The 12,854-nt window shown below is 52.7% G+C and overlaps 1 protein-coding gene across 1 annotated transcript in view; it reads left to right on the forward strand.

Moving 5' to 3' along the window:
- The window catches only part of EPHB1 (EPH receptor B1), an 80,505-nt gene that overhangs the window by 18,089 nt on the left and 49,562 nt on the right, over positions 1-12,854 (forward strand). Inside the window, exons 2-3 of the mRNA XM_069024187.1 lie at positions 7,568-7,632; positions 11,470-12,151. Of these exons, the coding sequence (XP_068880288.1) occupies positions 7,568-7,632; positions 11,470-12,151 (747 nt within the window). The remainder of the gene's footprint in view (positions 1-7,567; positions 7,633-11,469; positions 12,152-12,854) is intronic.

Genomic DNA, 12,854 nt, shown 5'->3' on the forward strand with positions numbered 1-12,854 from the left:
TGTGTGAATGCATGGCCGCTTGCAAAAATAGATCAGGTGTTTGATTGGGCGCTTTCAGGCACATCAGCCAGCGTATTTCAATTTAGCGTATCCTGATGTGGGGAGTGTTTGCCACTTGCAATTAGAGCGTTTCATCCCGCGGCGCAGCAGGCAGCGCTTTATTGATAAAGTTGTTCTGTAGTTGCTGAGCAAACACCCCCAAATCTGAGCTTCATTAAGTTATCGCCTGCCCTGCTGCGATGCATCTTCATTGCGCGCTGAAATCCGTGGCATTGACGGGGGATCCCGGAGGAGGCCGGGACTGTGCTGTGCAGCCACAGCTTAATGCATCCCATCACAAATTGACACAGCACGCTCGTCCTTGCCTGATATATAGAAATTCCTTCCCTTTCCTGCTGGAAGTGAGGGGATTTTTGGCCACCGCGGATCTCCTCACGCTGGCAATGGCTGGGATGTCTTTGCAGAGCAGGCTCGGCTGCTCCTCTCTCCTGAGAGGTTTGCACAGACCCTTAAAATACAGGAGGGCAGTATTTTGTGTTGACTTGTTGTTGTTTAGCGCATCCTCCCCCTCCGTGTCTGGGTTTGTTACTCGGTGGGTAATCCTTCATAACGAACCCGCGGGAGATTGATGGGGAGAGCTCGTTATGCACTTCCAGAGCCGTTCCACCGCCGTTCCGTAGCAGCAAAATGCACCATTAAAGGCAGAGAGCCCTGGGAATGATGGCACGTAATTAGTTGTTGCTGTAATATTTTTGATTGAAAGCGCAGAGATGCTGGGAGCGGCTTTGGGAAGTCGGTGCTCTCAGGAAGCTGTGAAGAGCAGCAGCTCTTGCCAGAGGGGAGAGGCTGATCCTGCTCGTACCTTTGCCGCCGCTGCAGTGCTGTAATTAAACCATCTGGGAGATGCCACAGGCTCCTGCTGCGCAGCCGCTGGCTCCGGCACGGCAGCGCTCCCCTCACAGTTCCAAGCAGGAACCAAACGGGGAGTCCTCCAGCATTTTGGGTGGGATGTGCCTCCAGCAGCTCACTGTCTTAATCCATGTGGCAGAGCTGTATGGATTTTGTATTCCTGCTTTTTCCCCATCTGAATTTCAGGATATATTAAAAACTTGCACAGACAAACCTGGACTTGTGGTTGGAAGTGTGGTCATAGAGAGGAACCTGGAATTACTCAGGCAACTTCTGGTGTGTGCTTGAACGCTTTCATGGTATCACAGAATCCCAGAATGGTTTGGGTTGGAAGAATCTTAAAGCTCCTGTTGTTCTACCCCTGCCATGGGCAGGGACACCTTCCACTGTCCCAGGCTGCTCCAAGCCCCATCCAAACTGGCCTTGGACACTGCCAGGGATCCAGGGGCAGCCACAGCTTCTCTGGGCACCCTGTGCCAGGGCCTCAGCACCCTCACAGGGAAGAATTTCTTCCTGATATCCAACCTAAATGTATTCTCTGTCAGTGGGAAGCCATTCCCCCTTGTCCTGTAACTCCATGCCCTTTTCCACAGTTCCTCCTCAGCTCTCTTGGAGCCCCGTCAGGTGCTGAAACACCAATCTATGATCATCCTGGAGCCTTCTCTTCTCCAGGCTGAACAATCCCAATTCTCCCAGCCTTGCCTCATAGCAGAGCTGCTCCATCCCTCTAGGTATCTTCTTGGCCTCCTCTGGACTCCCTTCAACAGCTCCATGTCCTTCCAGAGCTGGACACAGTGCTGCAGGTGAGATATCACCAGAGTGGAGTGGAGGATAAATTAATCTATGGGAACAGTAAGAATTAAATTCAGTTTATTCTGCCAGCACCTGTGGGACTTTCCTTCCATTAGCATCGAGAGGTGTGATGCACACCATGAGTGTATGGAGTGGTGATGCTGGAAGCCGTGGTGCCACCTGCACATGGGCATGGCTTGGAGTCACGACAGCCCCGGGAAGGCAGAGCTTGTGATGCCATAGCGGTTAATGTTATTTAGCACTAGGCTTGGGAATAAAGCATCTTGGCTCTGTTTCCCTGTCATTCCCTTTCCCTGGTAATGTCACCAAACTTGGACAGAAGCTTCCCAAGCTGTGCACTTGCCTTGGGCTGATTTTGCTGAAGCTCTCGGAAGGGAAGGAAGAGGTAGGAAGCAAGCTTGGCATTTATGAGCATGAAATAGAGGGCAAAATATAGTGCTTTCCTTATGGAAAAGAAGTCTTGCTATTGTTCCCCTTCAGAAAACCACACTGTGGGGCTGGGGCTGCCCAGGGACCTGCTCTGGGGCTGGACTGTGCGCTGACCCCATTGACACTTGCTGAGGCACATCAGGATGAGTCTCTGAGGATCCCACCTGTGGAGCATCCTCTGCCCCCGGACCCGAGCCCTGTGTGCCCTGCCCCACCCCTCACTCAGCTGCCCTCCCGCCTCCCCTCCCTCCAAAGGCTCAGCTATCAGCACCCACCTCTCTGCTCCCCACGCATCTTGGGGGGCTTATTTCCAGCAGCTGGCATCCTTTCCAAATCTCCCTCTCCCCATCTGTTGTTATCAAGCCTCCTCTCTCCTTATTTTGCTTAATTTCTATCTTTTTCCTCTTGGTTGTCTTAGACAAGCCTGTGTCTCTCCACATATGCCCAAGCATTTGCTTTCGAGTGCCTTAGGCTGGTTCCTGCCGTTATCTTCTTGCAGGAGGGAGGGAGCTGCTGTTCCTTGCTTCGGGAGAGGGACCCGAGGCAGTTACTGAGGAGTGATTGTAGAAGTGTCTGTGGCATCCCTGAGCAGAAAATTTGTTGTTGTATCTCTTTCTTTCCAGATAACAGCGTCAAAACGCGATTGGGTTGGGTTAGTTTGGGTTGGCCGCCTCCCTTTGTGTGTCTGTGCCTGCAGCCAGATCCCGCTCCCTGCTAGGGAAAAGTGACACCTTCTCACGGCATGAGCGGCAAGAGCCTGCCATTGGGAGGTCTGAAATACGGGTTTCAGGCTGGGAATTTCGGGAAATAAGTTCTGCTTCATTTTGGACAGTTCAGAAAGGTTTTTCTGGAAGAGGCTTCAGTCCTGCGGGAAGGGTGGTTGGCAAGACGGCATCAGCTGGTGGGAGATGAAGGCTATTCTCGCCCAAATAACTTATTTTTTCCTTGCTGTTGGAAGGATGCCAGCCCATCCTTCACTCCTCTGAGGCGCAGCTTATCCTGCCGCAGGCGTCGTCCCTGGCCAGGTTTGCCCGGGAGGGTGTGGGGAGCCCGGGACAGCAGCGAGTCCTCCCTGCCTGGATCGCGCGAGTGCCATCCCAGATGGATGCGCTGTGCGGCACGGGAAGCTGGTGCATTCTAATTGCTGGCATCTTTACTTGTTATGAGTGTAATTGTGAGTAGACGTTTGTTTTTGTATTGATAATTAGGGACTGGAACAGATGGCGAAGGCTTAGTTTAAAGTAATGTGTCCATTAAAGAAAATCTACTGTATACAGCTGAAGATTCTTCACTCCAAGAAAGCTCAGCTCTCTGTAGCAGAGCTCCTCTCTCCCTAATGAGGGCTTGGGCCATCACAGCCTGGCCAGCGGAGTCTCTGATCCTGGAGACTTCTCCCAGCGAGCGTGCTGAGCTCCCTCCCGACCACAAAGCATCCCTGGGTACCCGCTGTGCCCACGTGCAGGTGGGCAGGTGTGGAGGGAAATGCTGGAGGAGCGGTGCCTGGGGCAGGTGAGGGGATGGCAGTGTCTTGGGCACGGAGCCTGGCACGGTGGGACCGCTGGGTCCAGGTGACAGGTGCCTTGGTTCACTCTACGTGGGCAGCAATGCTGTGCTGGATGTCAGAGACACAGGGAAAGGATGTACCCCTGGGGGTTTAATTAATACCCTGTACCAATTAATGAGGACTGGTCCTCACGGAAGGGCGAGGCAGGTGGGAAGGGGAGGTGCGAGGTGTCCATGTGGCTTCTCTACTCATTAGGGCTGCTCAGGCACTGATCTGCACTAATCCCCTTGTTAGCAGCATTCCCTGCCTGTCCTCCTTGCCCGATCCCAAGTGATGGATAGGTGGGGGAGGTGATCCTGTGTCCCCCAGCCTGTAGGGATATTTTGGGGGTGTGGGTGCTGGGATCTTTGTCTTGTTCCCACTTTCTCTGCTAGGATTTGGGATCTGCAAACCCTCTCCTGCTGAAGCAGGGTGCTCAGCAGTCATAGCTGTGAGCAGCCTGTCCATAAATGCCCCACCAAGGTCACAGTGTCACTTTTTCATCCCAGAAAATGAAGTAAAAACCAAGGTTTCCTCCAAGAGGAAATAGGAGAGGTCAATAGGAAGTTGCTGAGCCATGTCCTTCTGATGCCAGTGCCTCTGCAGTCACAGGGTTGGGTGAACTCAGCAGGAATTTGAACTGGAAGGGAGGGAATTAACCATCTTATTGTATTTAACAAAAAATTCCCAAATTAACCATTTTGCCAGTTTATGGATCTTCTTGTCTGTGGCAATGTCCTTGAGGGATAGGACAGGATCTGAGCAGGAGATGGTCTATAGGGGGTCAGGCTCTCTTCTTCCTTTGCTTTGCAAACTGCTTTGGGAACATGGAGCCATGGGAGTGCAAGTGTTGTCCACAAAAATGAGATCCACTGTGCAGCAAGCCAATAACTACACACTTGAGAGAGACATTGATTATTTATTTCAGAGCTGCCCAAGCCTGGGTGCTCAGTGGTGTTCAAGCACCCCAAAAGCTTTTTACTATTTATACATTTTAGCTGTCAAAAGAATTAGCATTTATTGGCTACAATATTCTCTTATTAATATTCTATCTTCTACTGATTAACTATTCTCTCATTTCTCATGCTAATTAGTCCAGGTGCTCAGTCTTTCTCTTCTTTTGGGTCAGTGGTTTCTTGGGTCAGTGATCCGAGAGTCGGTGCTCATGATCTGCTCCTGCCAGAACTGCCTTTGACCCATCAGAGCTGATTTCAGCACAGTTGCTGGGTTGCCTTTATCAGTTTCTTCCTTGTCGTGGGGGTTCTGCCAAATGTCCTTGTGGCCTCTAAGTTCTACATTCTGTGTGCCCACTGTCAGTGGCACATCCTTCTCCCCAAGCACTGTCAGCCTTCCCCCCAGGACTGAGATCATTGAAACGCGTGGAGCCCCTAAACCTTAGCAAGGCAATTCTACCAACAAGGAATTTCTCTTTCCAACACCTGGACATCACTTAGAGCTCGTGAGCTGCTGTTGCACGGCTTAAATCTCCTTTCTTGTTGATTAGGCTTGAAAGCTACAAAGATCAGACACTAATGAGCGTCCTTTCTTAAGAAAATTTTCCATATTCCCCATTTTGCAACACAAGCTCTGCATCTGCGGTGGAAACTTCTTGAGTGCGACCTCCCTGGCCACAGAATCACCTTGGGACTCCAGAAGCATCCAGAGAGAAAGCTTCTCTTGGTTCCTTTCCATGTATTCATTTATTGTTAATTAATTTCTCTATCTACTTAATTATTTTGAGGTTTTTTTAAGCATTGCTGCTGTGCCTTCTTGCTTCCCTTCCAGAACGTGGAGCCTTTGGGGAGGAACTCAAGAGAAGGGAAGGGGTGAGACTTTGGGGGGGCTCCTGGCGAGTGTCATCTCAGAGCAGAGCTGGTCCTCGCGTGCTGCCGTCCCACAGGGCAGCTGGGCTTTATCAAAAGTACATTCCTGTGTCAAAGCCCAGGGAAGGAAGCTGAAAGTGTGTGGAGCAGGAAGGGAGATGATGGAGTGAAAAGCCTTTCTGAATAAACCTTTGGAAGAAGTCCCCTTCCTGTAATGGGGCCTGTCTTTATTTATCACAGAGGGTGGATGAGCCAGCCTGACCACAGTCCCTGTGTCTCCTTGTTCTCCCCTGCCTCAGTTTCCCCCGTGTGGACACTCTGTTTGCTTTGGGGGAGAACACCAAGTGTTTTAGGGGCTCTCAGAGCATCTCTCCCCATTGGCAGGGGGCACTGGGAGATGTGTGCATGGCCTGTTGCTTCCACCTCCTCATCCATTTATGCCTGCACACATCTTCCTGCTCATTTGAAGGGCTGCTGCAAGGATTAATGGCTGTTTAATTAGGGGTTTGGAAGGGAAGGAAGGCACGGAGGTGGTAGGAAGGTGAACGGTGGTGAGAGTAGAACCTTGCTGGAGGCCCCATTTTGTCAGGGGCCTGGAGTGACAGGACACAGGGAGTGGCTTCCCACTGCCAGAGGGCGGGGATGGATGGGATATTCCCTGTGAGGGTGATGAAGATCTGGCACAGCTTCCTAGAGAAGCTGGGGCTGCCCCATCCCTGGAAGTGTCCAAGACCAGGTTGGACAGGACTTGGAGCAACCTGGGACACTGGAAGGTGTCCCTGCCCATGGCAGGGGTGGCACTGGATGAGCTTTAAGGTCCTTCCAACCCAAACCATTCCTGGATTCTATGATTCAAGGCTGGAGAGGAATTGCAGCTGGGATACCTTGTTTTTAGCTGCCTTCTGCCAAATGGAAAATGACCAAAACCATAAAGTGACGTGTGATAGCGTGAAGGTCACCACGCTTTTGTGTTTGCCATATGGAGCAGGAGCAGAATGTCTCCTCTCCGAGGGCACTGTGAGCAGGAATGACCTGGCACCGTGCAAAGCAGGGGGGCTGTGGGCTTTGAGCCCCCCTGGCAGTGCCACCGCAGCATCCTGGGGCCTGTTCTGGGTGCAGAAGCTTCGCCAGCTCCCAGCCCCTTTTCTCTCCATGCCTGGGGACTGCCTTGCTCTCCCTGCCCCAGGGCCACGCTCACGCACCCCTGGGAGGGGTTTTGGGAGTGTTTATCACTCGTGTCAGGGTGGGGAGTTCCTGCTCACGCTTCTCCAGCGTCGCATCCCGGAGCGGCTGGCAAAGGGAGGGGTTGGAAGATTAATCCGAGTCTTGTTTCCCGCTTGTGATTGCGGGAGCAGCCGTGGAGAGATTAAAAGCAGCAGCCCGGCGGCAGCACAGATTCCTGGGCTGATTTTTATTTCCTGACCTTTATTTCTCTGGTTGCACCCCTTTTCCTGGCACTGCTGTGAGTACCTGGGAGCACGCAGGAAAGAGGAGGGATGGGGGATGTTCAGCTCTGCCAGTTGCCAGCGGCACATCTTCTCCTCCTGTTTGGTCGGGACACAGGAATTGAGGCAATTAATCTGCATGTCTACCTGCTGCAAACAAATAAATAAAACCTGGAGGGTTTTCCCCATCTGTTTCTTTATGGTGTTGCTCTTGCTATTATTCTCGTTGCGTTTTGTTGTTTTGGGGTTTTTTTGTTGTGTCTAAAAGTAGGGAATGATGTGACTCTGTGAAATACAGCATCTTTGAATTTTTAATTTTTTTTGTGTTGGTGATAGTATTTTCCTTTCCTGGGCAGGGAAGGGTCAGAGCTGGCAGTGTGAGCTGGATTCAGGCCATGACTCCTTGCAAGGAGTCTTGTCCTGCACCGTTTGCTCTGGAGCAAAACTGCCTTGAGTCCATTAGGGCAGCTGCTGTTGATTCCCGAGCTCTCCAAGGGTCAGGTGCATGCTCTGGGAAAGCAACTGAGTGTTTTCCCACATCTCTGTGCTTACAGTGTAATGGAAAACTTAGGGAATAACTGGTTTACTTTCTTCTGTTTCCTCAGAAACTTTGATGGATACGCGGACGGCAACAGCCGAGCTGGGCTGGACCGCCAACCCACCTTCAGGGGTAAGTTCCACTTGTCCAGCTGACCCTTATGTGATCTGTGGGGGGTCCATGCTTTTAATCCCCCTATTTATAGGGGTAAAATGCTGCTGGGAGGCCGGAGGAGTCGCAGTGGGAGCAGCAGTGCCCCATAGGGCTGGTACGGGGTGCCAGGGCATCGCTGTCCGGCTGAGCCAGGCTGAGCATCCCTTCCCCGGGCCAGTCCTGGGGCCTTGGTGAAGATGGAGCTTGTCTCTATCTCTCCATCTCCATGCTCTCCCTTGCCTTTCCTGTCCTCCTTCCGCCTGAAGGGTTCAGCCCCATCACTGCTCTCCATCCCCCTGCTCGTGCCTTCCCTCTCCCTGTGCCAAAAGGCTTGTAATTAGGAAACATTAGCAGGCTCCAACCAGCTTTCATACCTGGAACATCATCCATAATTGCACTCGGCAGTGCTCTTCCTTGGCTATTAATGTCACTTTTATGAAGTAATGAGGAACCAAACACCCTGAGGCACTTAAAACATCTTTTTTATATAATATGAGCCTTTGAGGAATGGAAGCATAAAATAACCTGACTCACATTCTCCAGGCAGAAAAAGTGAGAGATGGAGCTGCGGGTGGGAGGAGATGTGAGCTGATGGATGGGCACCACGGTGGGACAGGCAGGCTGGGTGCAGCCCCTGGGGACTCCAGGATGTAGCACCAGAGGGGAAGGGATGCCAGGCTGTGTCTTTGTTAGGGTGTCACTGGCTTGGCCAAGTCTTCAAAAGAAATTATTTTGCACACTATCACCAAAGCTGGGCCACACCTGCAGCAGGCATGAAATCCACTCCAGACATGTCAGAGCCCCTTGAACTGGGGTATTTTGCTACTGAATTGCTTTGGAAAAATTCTGGGCCCAGATAAATTGCTGGAAAAATTCAGGAGGGGCACGTGCAGGTGATGGAGACGGGATATAAATAGCTGCCTGCAGCTGCTGTCACTGAAAGCCTATGCGAGGCAGGCGGGGAGCTTGTGTTGTAAGGCATGGTGGTCTCACCCTCTGCAGAGCAGCAGAGTAAAGCCCCTCCCCAGCCCCATCCTTGCATCCCACTGTGCACATCCCTCCATCCCTCTGTGCATCCCTGCAGCCATCCAATTCTCACTCCTCTGAGAGTTCCTGGGGAGGCTTCTGCTTTACAGGAGTGTGTATTAAATCTTCCACAAAGTATTTTAAATGCCAAGTCTCTTATCTAAAATAGTAGAATCACGGAATCCTTTAGGCTGGAAAAACCCACCATTAACCCAGCACTGCCAAGGCCGCCACTGACCCATGTCCCCAGGTGCCACAAGAGCTGTATGGACAGCTTTTAAATCCCTCCCGGAATGGGGACTCCACCACTGCCCTGGGCAGCTGTCACAGAGCTGGACAACCCTTTCTGGGAAGGAATTTTCCCTAATATCCAATCTAAACCTCCCCTGGCCCAGCCTGAGGCCGTTCCCTCTCCTCCTGTCCCTGTTCCCTGGGAGCAGAGCCCGACCCCCCCCCCGGCTGCCCCCTCCTGTCAGGGACTTGTGCAGAGCCACAAGGTCCCCCCTGAGCCTCCTTTGCTCCAGGCTGAGCCCCTTTCCCAGCTCCCTCAGCCGCTCCTGGGGCTCCAGCCCCTTCCCCAGCTCTGTTCCCTTCCCTGGACATGCTCCAGCCCCTCAATGTCCTTCTTGTCATGAGGGGCCAGAACTGGAAAGAGGATTGGAGGTGCCCCAGCAGTGCCCAGGGATGGTCACTGCCCTGGTCCTGCTGGTCACACTGTTCCTGACAGTGTGAGAGGCTCCTGGCGGCTGCTGGGTTTCAGCTCCTTCTCTCATCTCTCTTGGGGCTGGAGGCACAGGGATTTGATGAGCCACGTCTCCTGACCCTGGGGTTGCCATCAGCATGGGCTTTGTGCAGGCTTTGGGTTCCTTTTGGTTCCCTTTGGGTGGTGGCATCTCCCCATGGCATGCTGAGCTCCCAGAGGGGCTGCTCACCCCAGCTCACAGATTTGGCCCAGGCTGTTGATGCTCGTGCTGGGGCCTGGTGCCAGCCAGGCTGCAGGGGCTGTGGTCCCCCAGGACGGGCTGTGGGCTCTCCTTCTGCTCTTCCTGATGGACGTGCTTTAAATCTTAGTGGAGACAGAGAACAACATTGACTTAATCCCCAGCTCCCTGTGAATTATTTAGTAGCATCTCATCAAAATGATGCATTTGTCGCTGTTAGAGTGTTGGTGGCAGCAGCTGCTGGCACTGTGGGTCCTTCCAGCCACAGGGACCTGCTGCTCCCAGTGCCTGGTACCAGGAGTGCTCAACCCAAGGCATGCACAAGGCAGTGCCTGGATCCAGCCCTGGACCCTACTGAGGGTTTTCCAAGGGGCATTTTGTGCTGTTCCTAAATGCAGGGAACCTTGAAGTGCAGCAGAGTTTTGTTGGCAAGTTTTGGCTCTGAGTTTTGAGACTAAAGTTTTTGAGGATGAAGAGGAGGATTCCTGCAGTGAAGGCAGCAGAGCCATGGGACTGCTGTTAATGCTGGAGGAGAGCTCGTTGTCTGGCCTTAATTGGAGGCAGGGCTGTGATGCAAAGCCCAGGTGGGAACAGCAAACAATGGCAACCCCCTTGGTCAGGGAGGATTGTACGGCTCCTGCTCTGAAAATGTGTCTGGTAATGAAGGGGCACTGAATCCCCACGCCTTGTGCATGGGGGACAAGGGGCTTTACAGCACTTTCCCAGCATGGCAGGAGAAGGAAGAGCACTGGACTGGATGAGGGAGGCTTTATTGCTGGTTTGGTAACCATGGCTTAACAACAACATGAGCTCTGATCTTGGCTTAAGCGCAGCAGAGCTGAGGAGGTGGGCCTGGGAGTGAATGTTCTGCTGCGCTTGTTGGCAGCATGAGGAGGACCCTGCTTTGAAAGCAAAACAAAAAGCTGTGTTTTGTTACATCAAGGCTGTGGTTCACAGGAGGGAAGCCTGGGGATGAGAAATGTGGTTGTTCAATGGAAAAGGGAAGAGGGGGGAAAATCTGTGAGGTTTCAGGGTTTGTTGTGGTGCATCATCTCGTCAGGACTCAGTGTGACAGGGCAGGGTAGCATCACCCGTTGTGCCCGTGTAAACACAGGCGTGAGGGCTGGTGCAGCATCGCTCCTGGAAATTATCCCTGATACTGAGGGAGCTGCTTAAAGATTGCCATATGAGTAATGCTGTTATGAGGAGACTGTAAACATGGATTAGTTAAAATGAATGGATTATGAGGTTGTAAATCTGTCTGTAGGACTCTAATGCCATCATAGACTATTCACAGTTTGCCGCTGTCCCTTAATTGAAATTGTAGCCTGGATTATATTAATGCCCTTCTATAAATCGAATTGCGAATCTATATTCCCTCTCTCCACAGCAGTAATGTTTTATTTAGTTGGTTTTCTTTGCCGGGGGAAATGATCCCGTTGTGCCGGCAGCTTGGGGTCAGGCTCGCTCTCCAGCCCACGTGCTGCCTCGGGCTTTAATGAAGCTGTAGCCTCGTGTGCTGCCTTCCCTCCTGCCTCCAGGTGCCTGGGCCATCTTTCTTCCCATTTTTACATCTTCTCAGGGCAGATAAGGCAGTTGCCCACATGGAAAAGACATCTTAACATCAATTGGGAGCAATGGGGAGAGGCATGGAGGGGTAAGAGGGTGGGGATTTTTTCTGATCCTGGACTGGTTTCTGCATGTACATCACACTGTGTGCCCATAACCACATTTCTCATCCCCTTTGGAACTGTGGGATTGTCCTCCCAGCCCTGCCCTATGCAGGGTGAGCAGCCATCGCTGGCCCCTCTTCCTCCTTTTCACCACTTCTCGCTGCTCCTTTCTGCAGTGGGAAGAAGTCAGTGGCTACGACGAGAACCTCAACACCATCCGTACGTACCAGGTGTGCAACGTCTTCGAGCCCAACCAGAACAACTGGCTCCTCACCACCTTCATCAACCGGCGCGGGGCTCACCGCATCTACACCGAGATGCGCTTCACTGTGCGGGACTGCAGCAGCCTCCCCAACGTCCCCGGCTCCTGCAAGGAGACCTTCAACCTCTACTATTACGAGACAGACTCTGTCATTGCCACCAAGAAGTCCGCCTTCTGGACGGAGGCACCCTACCTCAAAGTGGACACCATCGCTGCTGACGAGAGCTTCTCCCAGGTGGACTTTGGGGGCCGCCTGATGAAGGTGAACACGGAAGTGAGAAGCTTCGGGCCCCTGACCCGCAATGGCTTTTACCTGGCTTTCCAGGACTACGGGGCTTGCATGTCTCTGCTGTCTGTCAGGGTCTTCTTCAAGAAGTGCCCCAGCGTGGTGCAGAACTTCGCCATCTTCCCGGAGACGATGACGGGCGCGGAGAGCACCTCTCTGGTGACGGCGCGCGGCACCTGCATCCCCAACGCCGAGGAGGTGGACGTGCCCATCAAGCTGTACTGCAATGGCGACGGCGAGTGGATGGTGCCCATCGGCCGCTGCACCTGCAAGGCTGGCTATGAGCCCGAGAACAACGTGGCTTGCAAAGGTAAGGTTGGCTTTGGGCAACAAGCCCTTGGTGTTTGTTTCAGGGCAAAATGTTTGTCCCCAAACAAACTGTTTTGTGCAGTAGGCAGTACTTCCCCTGGTGTGGTTTTGCTCCAGGGAGCAGTGGTCAGCCTGTGGTTTCTCGGTGTGCTCTGGTCAGTGGCCAGACCTGGTGAGCAGCGTGGTGAGGGTATGGGTGGTGGTGCCAGTGCCACTGCCACCCTGCTGGAAGTCACCTCTGTGATGTGGTGCCTTCAAAGTGCCGTGCTCTCTGGCTGGGTTCTTTCATCTGCCTCGTTATTTCCCCAGCAGAGCCGGCAGCTGCCGTCGGGCCCGGCTGCCATGGGGCTGCTCTGATTCTCGGCGTTAATTGGAATTGTTGTGCTGGTTTTTGGGTTCCCCGGCCACACCACCAGCGTGCTGCTGCCTGCTGGAGTCCTGCAGTGCGAGGTTATAAGTATGGCAACAGTGCTCACTGCTTTTCATCTCCTTTTGCCCTTGTGGTGAATATTTCCCAAATACCTTTGAAGCATTATTTTTTTTTTTCTATGGGCCGGCCTTTCCTTCTCCTCTCCCGAGTTAAGGTATTGGTTTTGCATGCTGCTTGGAAGGAGGGGAGAGGAGAGGGCTTTCTGCTCACCCTGTTTCATCAGTTCCAAATAGCTTCTAGAAGGTCAACACCACCAGGATAAGGAAGGGTTGGG

Source organism: Aphelocoma coerulescens, chromosome 9 (assembly GCF_041296385.1).
Source record: "Aphelocoma coerulescens isolate FSJ_1873_10779 chromosome 9, UR_Acoe_1.0, whole genome shotgun sequence".
Classification (NCBI taxonomy): domain Eukaryota; kingdom Metazoa; phylum Chordata; class Aves; order Passeriformes; family Corvidae; genus Aphelocoma; species Aphelocoma coerulescens.